Source organism: Neomonachus schauinslandi, chromosome 5, assembly GCF_002201575.2.
Source record: "Neomonachus schauinslandi chromosome 5, ASM220157v2, whole genome shotgun sequence".
NCBI lineage: Eukaryota > Metazoa > Chordata > Mammalia > Carnivora > Phocidae > Neomonachus > Neomonachus schauinslandi.
The window spans coordinates 3,300,526-3,316,171 of NC_058407.1; the positions used below are offsets into that span (position 1 = coordinate 3,300,526).

Below are 15,646 nucleotides of genomic sequence, written 5' to 3' on the forward strand. Positions count from 1 at the left end.
ACTTGGGAAGCGTGTGTGTCCCACTGCTGTTGGGTGCAGTGCTCCGGAGACGAGTTAGCTCAGCTGCCGTTCAGTCGCTAGTCTTCTTTCTAGTTGCTTGCTGACCTTCCGTCCAGTTTCTCACCCATCATTGAAAGTCGCATGTCACTACTTATTAAAAAGACATTTCAAAAAATGTTTTAGGACTTCAGAAAATGCTTAGATATTTTAAAAAAGCAATATTAAAATGTGCTTGCATAACATAATTGCTACCATGTAAAAAAAAAGCACATTGACATGAAGGCCAGAGGAAATTAACAAAACATGCAAGTGACACAGCTTCTGGGCCATGGACCCATACTGTCACAGAGTTTTCTAACTTTTAACAAGAAGGCCATTACTTGGATTATCAACATGTTTGTAAATAGAAAATATGACTCCGTATGAGTCACAGGCCCTGCAAGGACGTGGCACCTCACTGTCACTGCTGGGGCTGCAAAACCAGCAGCCCTCCCGGCTCTGGCTCTGACGCCCCGATTTCCAGGGCCCTCTGCCCCCCTGGGTCCCCACAGGAACTAGAACATCCACAGGAAACTCCCTGTTCTCACGCTCTCTGGGAACAACGAAGCCATGACGAACACGCACGGAAGCCATGCAGAAGACGCACCCAGCAGCCGCTCTGGTTCATGTGACCCGTGGAGAAAATAAAGCGCAATGAGACAAGACTTCAGTGCAAACAAGGGAAGGGAGGGCGACAATTTCTGAAACGAATTCATCATTGGCAGCAGTTCTTCTTTCCCCGCTGTGACCAGAGCCCAATTTATACTCCAAGAGTGGAGACAGGCGAAAGAATGACCACACCCGCTCACCGTCGGTGAATCGCAAATCCCCCACATGATTTCCCCCACGCGGCCTGAGTGGTTGTGGGGGCTGACTTCCTGCGTCAATCGGGCATTAATTACAGCCCCACAAACCCCAGTCTGTGCCAAGTGCAAATGTGTGCTGACCGTCTTCTCTGGGCAAAACTAACGTACTGAAAAACAACCTGTACTTTTGAGATTCTGACTTACATACAGGAACATAAAAATACATATTCTTAATTTTCTTAAGTGAGTAAATTGTTTATTCCAGTTCCTTTCCATATTTGCTGTCAAAAGTAATTTCCTTTAAGAGAAAATGACACACAGAATCAAGTTGATTGGAGCTTAACACAGGCTAATAATGAGAACCAATGGACAAACACCCCTTGCCATCCCAACCATTCTTCCCACAGGCCCAACCCACACACAGTCAGCCTGAGGTGTCCATCCAAAGTGCCCCACCAGAACTGTTTCTAAATTTAATAGCACAGATGATAGGGGCTGGGGGATGCTGCTCTGTTTTTCACCCTGATGAAAATATTTAAAACTAAAATATAATTTTCTGCTTAAATTGTGCAATGCAGGGTGCCTGGGTGGCTCAGTTGGTTGGGCGACTGCCTTCGGCTCAGGTCATGATCCTGGAGTCCCGGGATCGGGTCCCGCATCGGGCTCCCTGCTCAGCGGGGAGTCTGCTTCTCCCTCTGACCCTCCCCCCTCTCATGTGCTCTCTCTCGTTCTCTCTCTCTCAAATAAATAAAATAAAATAAAATAAAAATCTTAAAAAATTGTGCAATGCAAGGTGAGGGAATGGTTCTTAATTCTAAATCAAATTTAACACTGTTAAAAGGAATATGACAGTTGCCACTTGAAAAATACAGTCTTTACTTTAAAATTACAATATGCCTGGAGGGAAAAAGCCTAAAAAAAAAAATCCAACAACAGTAGAAGCGTTTCATGAAATATGCTATATTATCTCAATGGAATATTATGTGCAGGAGGTAGAAATGATCTTTACAAAGATTTCTTAATGATACAGGGGAAAGCTTGTTATAAGGTTAAATGGGAAAAGAGCACAAAACAGAATTTTATACACAATATGCCCTCGACTAAGTAATTACAACGCACAAAGAAAAGACAGAGGAACTATACCCAAACAGCTGGTACCCTGGAGGGCTGACGTGGGCCTGGCCCCATCCTGCACCCGCCTGCCGGGGCACACACAGGACAGGAACCAGAGTGATTAGTAATGAGCAACCGACAGGGGCCTGACACAGAGGACAGGTGGAAAAACACAGCTCAGGCTCAAGGCTAGATGAGCCCTCCCTACTCCCGTGCAGATCTAGATGCTGGGACCCACCTGAGGACCTGAGCCTAGGAAGGAAGAAACCAGGGCCAAGTTGGCTTCCCAGCCAACAGCCCAGAGAAGAGGCCCAGGCACTTGGAGGCCTGGCCGTGGGCAGCAGGAGGCCAGAGGAGGGCTCACCACGGGAAGGCACTGGAACAGGTAACACCGTGACTCCACCCCGAGGCACAGAAATGGGGCCCGGGCAGATGCGAGACTCCCCCCAGCCAAGCAGCCACCCCTCGGGTGGGAAGCGTGAGTGCAGGGATGGAGAGAGGGGAGCTCCTTCCCCAGCCCTCCCTGCATGGCTGCAAAGAGACATAAACCCAGGCTCCCCTTGTCAATGGTAGGGCTGTCAAAGTCAAGGACTCTGGCTTCCTGCCACGCTGCCTCAGCTTCCCAGCTTTGCTATACTGAGCAGGTACTTCTACTCACACACCGAAAAGCATGTTTTCTAACTGCACAACACACACAAAAACCCCGCAGGGATCTGGCTCAGTACAGGGCCCGCTGAGCTTCCAGTCTGTGCCAAGCACACTCACACGTGAGACGCCATCCTGCTTCAAGGAGCTGAAATCAACGGGGCTGAGAGGAGAGGAGAAGGGAAACAACACGGCGACGCAGGGACAGGGCGAAACCGAGTCACAGGACCCAGAGGTCAGAAGGGACACCTGTAACTTCCACCTCATTTGAAAAATACAAAGCGGTAGCAAGTGTTGGCAAGGATGTGGGTCTGCAGGAACCCTCCCACGCTGTGGCAGGAACGTCCAACGGCAGCTGCCATGTGACCGCTGGGTCCACAGACGCCCAGAGATGAAAGCACATGCGTGCTACGCCTCGCACACGGGGTCACTGCTGCAGCATTCATAATAACCAAAAAGTAGAAAGAACCCAAACGTCCATCAGGGGATATGTGGATGACTAGAACGTGCTGTATCCATGTAACCAGAGGTCATCTGACCACAAGAAGGACTGAAGTGCCAACACCTGCTACCTGGACGGACCTTGAACGTGCAGAAGACGCACCCAGCAGCCGCTCACACACGGGCTCGAAGCTCTTCACACAGTAACTCCCGCGGGCCTCACGGCAACCAAGGCAATGGTGCCATGCCCCCTGTTGTATGACTGCATTTACGTGAAATGTCCAAGAGAGACAACCCACGGAGACAGAGAGCAGATGAGTGTGGGCGCAGGGCTGGCGGATGGGGCGGGGCAGAGGGACCACTGTTGGTACAGGATTTCCTTTCAGGGCGGTGAAAAGATCCTGAAATCGTGCTTATGGTTGCACTGTGTGAATTCCCTAAATACCACTGAATCTCCCACTCACAGTGGGTGAGTTTTATGGTATGTAAACTATATCTCAATAGAGCTATGTTTTAGGTAATAACAGTAATGACTGGCTGGGGGTCAGGGAGCAGAAGAGAAATCAGGGCGGAGTGCGGACGACCCCGGAAGCCGGGCAGACGGCACAGCGAGCTTCATCGAGCCATCATTCTGCTAGCTGCATACACGAAAACCTTCCAGAATGAAAAGCCGGGATGGGGGTGGGGGCGCAAGGGGAGGAGGGGGTCAAAGGCACAGACTTCCAGTGCTGAAGTAACTAAGTCACGGGGTCGGGATGTGCAGCGTGGCGACTACAGTGAATAACACGGTATCCTGTGTCTGAAAGTTGTTCTGAGAATAAATCTTAAAAGCTCTCATCCCAAGAAAAAAAAAATTTTGTGACTGTCTGTGGTGACAGGTGTTAAGTAGACCCACAGCGGGGACCCCTTCACAGGGGATAAAAATGCCAAATTCGGGGGGGCGCCTGGGTGGCTCAGTCGGTGAAGCGTCTGCCTTCGGCTCAGGTCATGACCCCAGGGTCCTGGGATCGAGTCCCGAGTTGGGCTCCCTGCTCCGCGGGAGTCTGCTCCTCCCTCTGCCTGCCACTCTCCCTGCTTGTGCTCTCTCTTTCTCTCAAATAAATAAAATCTTTTTTAAAAAATGCCAAATTGTCATGCTGTATCCTGAAACTAAGAGAGTACTAGATGCTAACTCTACCTCAATGAAGTAACTAACCAACTAACTAAAGATGTGAGAGGCCCAGGGCACTTTCTGTCCAAGGCACCCCCCAGGCGGGGGTTCGCAGTCGGCATCCCTGTGGGAAGGGCGGGCGGCAGGCGGCAAGAGGGACTTGCAACCGTTCTGCAGCCCGTTTTTGGCAGGTTACCCATAACATCCACACTGTCAAGCCCCTGGGTCATTTCCAGGCTGCATCTCGGTGGCACTGGACTCGGCTGACCCCTCCCTCCCTGAAAGTGTCCCCTCCCTTGATTTTGGGGACGCCTCACCCCAGGCCTTCTTGCCTGATTCCACAACTGCCCATCGCTCCCGTTGGGCATGCACATCTTGTCCCGCCCCCTCCACTCTAGGAGGAGGACGGCGGGAGTCTCTCTCTGCCTCACCCCTGCAGCTGGCAGGGGGGCAGGGGCCAACGAGGGAAAGCAGGAAGGCTTCTGAATGTGGGCACACTCAGCCGACATGCCCCTTTGACCTCTGGCCCTGTGCCCTGCACCAATTCCCTCTTCCCATACCTAGAATGTGGACCCTACGGAGGTACCCAGAGTGACCTTCTCATGCGGGGGAAAGCCATGGACCAAGGCAAAGAAGGGACACAGCACAACAATCACGTCAACAGCACACTCCCTGGACACTCAGCACCTGCACACACGGGCTCGAAGCTCTTCACACAGTAACTCCCACGGGCCTCACGGCAACCAAGGCAATGGTGCCATGCCCTCCGATTCCCACGTCGACAAAGGCCATGCACAGCTGGTAAGGGGCAGAGCCTGGGTCTGAACCCCGGCGGCCAGGTTCCAGCGCTGAACGTTACCACGGGGCCCCTGATGACTCACCCCCAGCAGCAGCACAGGCCTGGACTGCTGACATCCAGACGCCAACGTAGGAGAGAGCCATAAACCTCCACTGTCAGGTCCCCGTAGACCCCTAACACATTGGTGACCGCAGGACTCTGGATAAGCACATTCAGACCCACGCCTCTCAGCTGCCACCCCCAGGGCTACAATTCTCATCGCAACCCCCAGTGCAAACCTCTCCCCCAGCTCCAGATCAACGTGTCCGAACCCAGAATGGTCATCTCACCTCCTAAACCAGCTGCCTGTCCAGGACAATGGCACCACATCCACCTTGGACCCTAGGAACATGCCAGACTTCTCCTTCTCCTCACCCTCCACTCCCATCAGCCTCCTTCCCCTCTACGTCAACCCCTTCACCACCTCGCGGGCCAGGCTTTCTCTCCAGTGCCAGGCCCTGCCTTCACCTGCCTCTGGGCCTGCTCCCATCAGCCCACGATGTCTCTCTGTGCACACGGTCCTTGTTTTTGCTGGGACAGCGTGGGTCCTCTCTCAACCTTGTTCTAGACCTGCCTTCCTCAGGGGCCTGAACTAAGTCCGAAGTAGCAGCTACGTTGCTGCTTCCTCTAACTTCCAAAAGGTAAAATTCAAGCACCTGTCACATGCCTGTTTCGAGAGGAAGGTGACATATCTACCAGGTGTGCTGGCTAGGCAGTCCTGCACACTCTGCCTGGCCTCTGGGTCAAGGATGCACTCTGCATGATCAGGCACCAAGGCGTGGCTCGGATCAAGAACGGGCACACTCACACATCGGCAAACCTAGCATCTATGCACCTAAAGCTTCTTATCCCTAAGGCTTCAGCCCCTTAAATTCCCAAACCTTCCCGGCATCGGGCACTCTTCCACGGCGGATTTTCTGAGCATGTTATCCACTCCCGTTATAGAACTCCACTCATGGGGACTCCCCAGGCTTCAGTGCGCCCTAAATGACTGTACTTACCAGACTCCACGCCTGGACGGGCTCTGCACACTGCCACCCTACCTCTGAGATCACAGGAAGTCTCCTGACCTCCTCCCCCACCCCTCCTGAGGATGACAGCCTCCAGAGCCCACCCAAGACTGTGGGCCCATTCAGAGGGCAGTCAAGGATCTGTGCCACGTTTACGTAGGCAAGTGGTGGTTGGCATGCGCTGTGTGTGCACACACGCATGTGCCTGTTAGCATAGACGTGCGTGTGCTAAACCTGCATCAGGGGACGCTGTGACCTTTGAAAGTGGGACCAAACGGCCTTTCCCCAGCAGTGAGGTGCTCCGCGAGGAGACCTGAGCCAGTGGCACACGACTCTGACCCGTCCCAGCGCTGTGTTAACAGCCCTGGGAGACCGTCAGGGCCACTGGACCAGCTCCATGCTGCTCCATTTCCAGGCTACTCCTGTTCTCCCCTTGTTCCCGGCTTCCCCGTGTTCTCTGACCATTTCTTCATGCCCTGCAAGTTGCTTCCACCACTCATCATCCTGGCCAGCCTCCCCATGAAGATGAACCAACCCTCTGCAAAGGAAGCAGTTAATCTACTTGATGAGCCAAAGTCCTACGAATCAGACCCTGTTTGTCAACCCCAGATACGTCAGCCACTGTTCACTTCCCATCTCCGTCTTTTTCAAGTCACAAAACATGGCATTAAAAGGCCGCTATGTGGCAGGACCTGCAAAGTCAGGACCCCTGCTGCTCAGAAGTGGCTGCCCTGCCTGGGACATCACAGTTGTTGGAGCTGATGCCGGATTCCCCTCCTCCCTCATGAACCAGCAGGAGCACGGCAGGCCTGGAGCCGGGGACCCGCAACAAACCCTCCACGGGCAAAGCCCGGCTCCCGATCAGGCCCGGCAGCTCTGCCCACCACAGCCTGAGGGTGCCTGGAGGGATCTCACACCAGGAGGGGCTTCTTCTCCCCTCAATTAATGGGGACTGTTTCCCAAAGTTCAGCTTAGAAGAAAGGAAAACCAAAACAACACACGCGTGCCCTGAGGACAGAGTCATGGGCATCTTTTGGGAGGGAGGGCGCACGCGGGCCGACCCCTGTGCCATTGGGCACCACGAGCGTCTGAACGGTCATGTGGGAACAGAATGCAGACCCCAAAGTCCTGCAGGACACTCAGGGATCCAAACCACACAATCCTATGACCAGGTTTCACCCTCTGAAAGAAAAAACTGTATCTGCAAGATCTTCAATAAGCAAAGCATCTAAGGTTTACCCGCTTAAAAACCCAGCCAACCAGAACACCTTCAGCCTAGTGGCTGGCAGCACGCGTGCGCCGTGCCCGTGAGCTTCTGCACAGCGCCCGGGCTTCCCCGCACCCAGCAGACTTGTCCCAGAGCTGCCGCGGGGACTCATCCTATGGGGACCGTCCTCCCTCATCACCAGGCCCAGCATCACAGCAGGTCTTCCAGCCCGTCCACTGCACTCCCACGCTCCCTCCACACGACGCCCCTGCTCATCCCACAAGGCACAGCTGGAGCGCCACAGAGTCGTCTGAGCCCTAGGCCTGGGTTTGCTTTACTGCACCCCATGCACCTCAAGATAACACGAATGTCTGTTTTCCTTAAACTTCTTCGTTACTGGTTTAAAACCTGTCTTCCTGCTGTAACCACAAGCTCAACGGGGCAGGAACCATACTCACTTTGCTCGCCTGTGTCCCTACCACCCTGCCGAGGACCAGGAGATGCCCTCTTGACACAGGCTGACTTGAACTGACGCGGTCTCCACATGCTGGTGCTCTGCCCAAGACCAGCACCCCGGCGCCCACCCATGAAGGTCTTGGTGAATGACACTACCGCACAGGAGGCTGGCGGGTCGGGCTCCAGGACACTTCAACAGACCTGAGGCTTTCTAAAGTAAGGAGAGGTGGACCAGGACCGACACACGAACACTCCCAAGTGCGGATGGCAAGAGGTGAAAGAACTCACACCCACCAATCATACCTGAAAGCCAGGACCAAAAGGTAAAACATGTCCACTTAAAGACACAGCCAACTGCCAGAAATAAATGGTGCGTTTCATACAAATGTCCCCAAACCACCCCGTACATCCACTCGATGCACGTGCGCGTTCTGGTGCGTGTGCACACGTGTGTGCAGGGGGGTGTCACAGGAAGGCAGGACAGAGCACAAATCCTAGCTCCTCTGGTTCTTCTCTCTTCTAGACAATGACCACCACAGTCCGTCTCGCTGACGATTCAGGCAAACACAGTTAAGGATGGCTTGGGTCTTACGGCATGAGTTGGTGGTAAAGTAGTTGAGACAAACTTACTTACCACATTAATTAAATGGTCTATTTAACATGGAATATCAATTCTCTAATCACATCTCAGCTGAACTTCTTCTTTCAATTAACAACCCCGAAGTCTACTGACAGGCCCTACTGTGCTAGGATCATTAAGAACATTTTCATTATCTGTCAAGGCGGGAGGAAGAAGCAGAAAGGCAAGCGCTCTCGGAGCAGGCTTCTCCCCTACATGAGAGCCGATTAGAGACGGAGCCGTGGTGGTCCTCATTAGTTGCTTAGCAATGAAAGCCCTCCTATGAAATCAGCAACGCAAACAAAGTGTGAGAGGTTGCAATAAAATGCACTGAACGAGCATGTTCTCGTCCTCAGAGAGTAATCTGTCCCAGCCAAACCTCCTCCCTCGGATCACAACCATGATGAGAAGCTGAAGCGGCTAAAGACACAATCTCATAAAAACAAACAAATATCAAGTCGGGAAGGTTCACGTGAAGAAAAATTAAAATTGGTTTTTAATAAAAATGCTACACGCAAACAGCAAATCCCTCCTTTGGTTATTTATTTTTTATCCACAGATAAATTAAAAAGTAGATCCCACATTTATATTTTCAGAATTTTTCTAAAACTTAACATATGTTCATAACAGGTACAGTTATATTACAGTTGACTGCTATAACATAAATGGAGAAAAAAATACACAGCACTCAAAGAGAGACCGCACTGCCCAACCTAAATCTCCGTTAAACCAATTACTTTGCATGTAATTAACATTCCCATAAAATGAACCGCTACTAACATCAAAGGTAGAAAGGAGACAACGTGCTGCAGAATGCAATCAAAGCTCAGGTTTTAGCTTGTCAGCAGAACATTCGACTAACGTTCTATCACCTTGACCCGACCCATTCAAATCCACCCCGTGAAAGCCAGCCATCAGAACAAAACCATGCTCCTCGTGTATGATTAAAAAGAAGACAGTAAGAGTAAAAACTGCATCTTAATGTCTTCTTCAGTAGTTAAACACGTGGATTTACAGACTTTTTTTAAAGCTGGCGTCAATGAGGAAACTATACTCTCTATTTTTAGTTGTCATTACAACATTTAACTTAATGGCACATCTCAACATTGGTGCAATGATGCATAGTAACTTGGCAAGGCCACCAAAGTTCACGTTTAATGTCTGCAGGGAAAAAAACATCATGATATGGTCTTACCTATGTGTTCGCACATGAAGACTACAAAGAAAGGAGTGACAAGGTCATTAATCCCCTGAACATATCCACTGGCAGGGTGACGTATCGCCCATATAAACAATATCCTTTCAAAAATCTGCAAGAAAATTGAACAGGTGGTGAAGCAAAAGTAAACACATCAGAAACTTTAAAATGTATGCATTCTTTCCCTCAAAATACATATATACAATCAACATTTTTCACTGTCTCTAATATTAAAAGTAAAAATGTAAACAAAGTATTAATTGCTACTTAATTTTTTATAAAATCCCCATTATCTTAATTTCTTACTGACTTAAAAGCAATTGCAGTGTCTCACTGAGCCCCGGGCTCAGCCCTGCCACACGAGCTGGCTCCCACAGGAGACACTGTCCGCCCCCGCCCCAAGCCCCGCGGGCAGAGACTGCACACGGCTGCCCAGGACGTGGTCAGGTGGTACAGCAGCACCTGGCCTCTGGGTGAGTGCTCCCTCCGTGTGGAGGGACGGGAGAGCAGAGGGCCGGGCAGGCGGGTGGGCAGGTGCACCCAAGGATGGATGGGTGAATGGAGAGAAGGAAGGAAGCATGGTGGGGGGATGGGGGCTGTGGTCAGGGGAGGGGGTACATGGAAAGATGCTCTGAATTTCCCTCATATGGTAAACAGACTGTTTTAAATGAGGCAGAAGTGACATATGACATTATATTAGTTTCAGGTGTACAATATTTGAATAGTGACTCAATATTGGTATATATTACAAAATGATCTTTTGTAATATATGTAAGTCTAATTAACACCCGTCACCATACAGTTACAAATTTCTTCTCTCGTGATGAGGACTTTGAACATCTCTTAGCAACTTTGAGACATGCAACACAGTATTATTAAACAGTTAGCACACTGTCCATTACATCCCTGACTTACTTTACATTGACACCCCCGCCCATTGCACCCACAACCACCCCCACCTCTCCCAGCCACCAATCTGTTCTCTGTATCCATGCGCTTGGTTTGTTTAATCAGTGCACAGTTATCATCACCCAAGAGCACCTGCTCCAGCATATTCCCATCACATACATTCCCACCAGCCGTTCCATCACCCAGGCCATGGACACAGGAGTAGCTTAGCCTCCTCTCTCTCCTTGCAAGACCCTCGCTGCTGACCCAGGCCTCATGCTAAGAAGGCACACGGGGCAGGCTCAATGAGCAAATGCCCAAACAGCGCATGAATTGCCTCATTTCCAAACAAGTCAAGCCTGTAGGGCTAACTGCACTTGTACCCGAGGAGGTCAACCCCTTTCTGCACTGCCCTCACTCCCAAATATCACCGAGCTTGTGGTCTGCATCCCCAAATCAGCACCAACACAGCTCTACAGCGGGGGCCCTGGGGCCTAGATGGGGAAGTCTCTTAACCCAGGGCCCACGGGCAACAAGGGGCACCACCAGCCCTAGAATCCAGGCCCCCATCCACTGTGCTTGCTCCCAACAAAGAAAGTAGCCAGCACGTAAGCCGGGGCACCTGGGCACAGAGCCTGTCCCAACAGGGCAGCTGCTAAGGACCTGCTGCTGAACGAGTCGTGCGTTCATGCACATACATTCATACCTGTGTCTCATTTTACAACCACTTTCTAGCGAGAACTAGCAAGAATATTCAAACAAGAGCAAAAGACCAAAACCACTCAATACGTGGCATCATTTGCCATTTCTCTTGTGCAAACACGACGTGGCTGACACCGTGCCGCCACACTGGGCGCCCTCACCCTGGTGACGCTGGAAGCAGCGCTCGACCCATCACTGCAGTGGCACGGTGGTCAGACGGGCACGCGGGGCCCGTGCAGGGGAGGACCCCTCTCGCAGACCCTAGCCACCACCCCCCCGCCTCCGGGCAGCCACGCAGCAGTCACGGCTCTGCCCGGCCACCTGGGCACAAGGAAAGCCCGGGACAGTGTCCCAACCCTTTCCTCGCCGTGGACAGGGTAGGGACAGGCTGAGCAAGCGTAGGGCACAGTCAGCGCCGAGACCGCACCGGGGACAGAGAGCAGGCAGGACCAGGCTGCACGAGGACAAGCGGGGGCAGTGCCCGGCAGGACAAACTTGTGACAGTTCACCACAGAGCAGTGCAGAGCCGTGAAAGTCAGATAAGCATCTCCTCACGAATAAGACCCCGAAGTATATGTTCAGCTCACTGGACGGTTTCTACCCCACACGGGAAAGTTCTAGCAAAGACAACCAGGAAGATGGGGAATTCCCGTGCATGCACGCTCAGTCACGACGTGGCCAGGAACAGCGGAGCCTGAATAGCGGAGGTGCATCCCCACCGTCAGCTCGGGCAGGCCCCCAACCGGAGACCCACAGCTAAGACAATGGGGCCAAGCGAGGTGAAAAGTACCCGCTCTGGCCCATGCCTCCCTGGTGGAGTGTGGCTCCTTCAATTCCCAGCACGGCCTTCATCCCCTGCACAAGGCGATGCTCGATGGCCCCAAGAGCACCCAGGATGGGATCAGGCCACTCCTTCGGCCATTCTTCGCATGGCCCTTGTCCCCTCTACAGGGCTACCCTCAAGACATGGCAGCGGGGCACCCAGAGATGGGGTCAGCCTACTCTGAAAGAAGCTCCCGGGCTGGGCACCCGAGCAGGGCACCACAACAGAGAACCACATGGTGCAGGGCACTGTCTGCGGCACCCTCCAGGTGACCCAAGGCAGGGAGCAAGGGCCTCTGTGGTCGCCACACGACAACCAGGCCTGAGGAGGGCTGGGAACAAAGGACAGCATCAGCCCCCCACCACGTGGGTGGAAAGGCTCCACAGTGGTACACACTGCATTCCGGAGGCCACTGAGAGCAAAGGAGAGACGGAGGAGTGCCTTGAGGACAGGAAGGCGTCACTGGGGACAGCCCTGAATGCCACGGTGCAGTACGTGGGCGTCAGTAAGCAACCTAACCCCAGGAATGACAACGCTAGTGTGATCACGTAGTTGCTAACATCGACTAAATGCTACTGTCCTGACCACCTTCACTAGCTCATCCTCCTCTACACGTGGAGGCAGGTATGATTACTACCCCTTTCAGACGACGTGGCGGACAGACCCCGGATGGCTCTGTGCTTCCCCCCACCTCCTGGTGTACGCGCTCTTGTGTGGCCCCTTCCCCTTGAGTGTGAACAGCCCTACACTGCTTTGCACAGGGGATGGGACGTGCAAGATTATGTCACAGAGGACGACAACCGTCCTGCTGGGAGACGCTCTCCCTGCTGGCTTCAAGGACACAGGCTCCCACACTGTGAGCTGCATAAGGAAAGGGCCGTGTGCCCAGGACCTGAGGGCAGCTGAGAAGCAGCAAGGAACCTGGGCCACAGCTCCACAGCCTACCAGCAACCGAATCCTGCCAGCAACCACGTGGGCCTGGAAGCGGCCCTTCCCCAGTCAAGCCTCAGATGCGTCTGCAGCCCAGACCACACCTGATTGCCACTTGGGGAGATCCTGAGCTAAGACATGCCCAGACTCCTGACCCACCGAAACTGCGGGACAACAAATAGGAGTAAGTATGTGTTGTTTGAAGTGCTAGGTTTGTGGTGATGTCATTACACGGGAACAGGTAACTCATACAGATGAGAAAGCTCAGGCAGCCACAGGGTAAGCAATTCACCCAGAGCAGCAGAGCCAGGAGTCCACGCTGGTATCTGACTAAACGGGGGTCTTGTGAGGCTTACAAAATGCCACCACCAATCTGCATTAGTACACAAGAGTTGCTTTCATATGCAAATCAAAAACGAGAGACCACCAAAAAATTATAACTATATGGTAAGAAAGAAACAGCAACGTCAATGAGCTCCTGGTGAGCAAACTACATCTAAACTTGGTTTCCACCTGTCGGAGGCCTAGCAGGGACCTGGTCATCAGAGGGGCCTGGTGTGTACACATGCATGTACACAGACACGTGAAATGTGTGCACAGGTGTGAGGTGCGTGTGCACACAGATGTGTGGTACCTGTGTGCGGGCAGGTGTGTGGGGCACGTGCGTGTGCACTGGAGGAAAAGCCAGAGCTCAGGGCACCGAAATCTCCTTTCCTGCTTTGCAATCTCACTATCCTGGGGGAGTGGTCATGTCAGCAATGGACCCCTCCCAACCCTGTCACTAAGCCCCAGACTTTCAGAGCACTTGGCTATCGCTTCACTCGCGCTCTCTCTCTCTCTCTCTCTCTCTCACACACACACACACACACACACACACACACACACACACACCCTAACCCCACTCACAAGCAGGAATGCAGGTTTTCGCTTGGCAACCCTGGCACAGAAGAAAAGCTGGTGCAGATGACTGAGCCGGCTCCGCACGGCAGGGAATGTGGAGGGGACATGAGTGTTCTCAGTGCAACCAGCACCCGGGCAGGCAACTGGAGTGGCCTGCTCGCGATTCCTGGGCCCAGAGACCACAGAAGGTCTAAGAAAGCAGCGGGGGAGACCTGCTGGCCGGGTCCCAAAGCTTCCCTCGTGGAGAGGCCAGAGCAAGCTATCCTGAGATGGACTAGGCTCCACAGGACATTACCTGGGGAAACTGAGGAAAGCACTCAGGGGCAAACGCGTCTGGTGAACACGGCTGAGCAAGGAGGCAGGAGGAGGCAGCTGAGCCTTCTCAGTCTCAAACAGACCGCTCACGTGCTTCCAAAGCCTTCTGTAAGGGAGCCAACAACCTAGCAATCGCCTACTGCCCCCTTCACCTGGGCCCCCGTGCGGGGCTTCCAGAAGCAGGGGCCGGCCCTCACGCTCACAGCTTGCAGAGTGCCCTGTATCTGTACTACTTTGGGAAAACTTCCAGAATTCAGATTTCCCATTAATTAAAGAAAAGCTATCAGTCAGGTAGTTCAAATTATTTATACTTAACTCTACTTGATCTCTCTTGATAACCTGAAAATTATACTATTAAGGCTTTAATCCCAGTAACATGTAAATAAAGAGATAAGTAGTTCAAGCAAAAACAAAAATGGTTCTTTTTTTTTAAAAGATCGTATTTATTTATTTGAGAGAGAGAGCGCGCACAAGAAGGGGGAGGGGCAGAGGGAGAGGCAGACTCCCCGTTAAGCAGAGAGCCCGATGCAGGGCTCCATCCCAGGACCCCAGGATCATGACCTGAGCTGAAGCAGACGCTTAACCGAGCCACCCAGGCACCCCAAAAATGGCTTTTAACAAGACAGGCAGGCTAAAATGCCGAAGAGCACGGCCTGCCGTGGAGGTTTGTGACAACAGACGCAAATCCTGGCCCTGCCACAAAAGAGACACATGTCTGCGGGTCATCACCCCGGAGGTCCAGCCTCGAGGCCACGGACAGCGGGGGCTCCCTCACGTCTTCACCCCCGCAGCAGCCTCCAAAACAGCCAGCTCCAACCCCTGCTCTCGACTCCACTGCCACCAGCTGGTGACCGTCATCTCGTGTCTGGTCCCCCTGCTAACACCCCGGACCGCACACCCCCCAGAGAGGCAGCAGAGCTCCCGGTACACATCAGGTCACACCGTGGTCGCCAGAGGGTAAATGCAAACTCCTGGCCCCGACTCCAAGGTGCCTGGCCTACCACTCCCTTCCCCACCTTGTCACCTCCGCTGGGTCCTCTCTCACCAAACCAGTAACTTCTGTCCCCACCTCAAGGCACCTGCACGTGTTCTTTCCACGTGCAACGCCCGGGCACCCCTGATCTGCAGCATTAGGTCAGAGTTCCAGAGCCGCCTCCTGAGAGCCAACTTCCTGTACTGCCCCAGCCGGGCCAGCAGCCCCTCTTCCGAGGCCGCAGCTCCAACCACTCCCACGTTGAGCCCCCTGAGGAAGGGGCCTCCTGCATCCCGCTCACTCCGTGCTCTCAGGCCTGGCACGTAACGGGCCCAGAGGAAAACAGTGGAACTCTTTGCTGGATGGAGGTGTGAATGATCCGGCTCCTCCACCCTTTGTTTTGAGCCCCCTCTTGCCTCTGCTCTCCAAGGTCTGTGCCATTGGTGAGCACCTGGACCTTCCCGTTCCGGCGAGATCTCAGACAACACCTGGGAGCCGGACCGGCAGTTCTGTTCTGTTTCTCCATCAAGTGGTGCTCCAGACCCAGCTCTTCAGATGCCAGGCAGTGGGGACGTCAGGGGCCCCCAACCTGT

At 53.1% G+C, this 15,646-nt stretch overlaps 1 protein-coding gene across 3 annotated transcripts in view; it reads right to left on the bottom strand.

Annotated features, from left to right (window-relative positions):
• TBC1D22A (TBC1 domain family member 22A) overlaps positions 1 to 15,646 on the bottom strand; it is a 319,187-nt gene that overhangs the window by 192,737 nt on the left and 110,804 nt on the right. For 2 of the 3 annotated variants that reach the window (XM_044915765.1, XM_021687820.1), the window contains one exon: positions 9,520 to 9,634. The exons of the other annotated variant lie outside the window; for it this stretch is intronic. In XM_044915765.1, the coding sequence (XP_044771700.1) occupies positions 9,520 to 9,634 (115 nt within the window). The remainder of the gene's footprint in view (positions 1 to 9,519; positions 9,635 to 15,646) is intronic. 3 annotated transcript variants of the gene reach the window in all.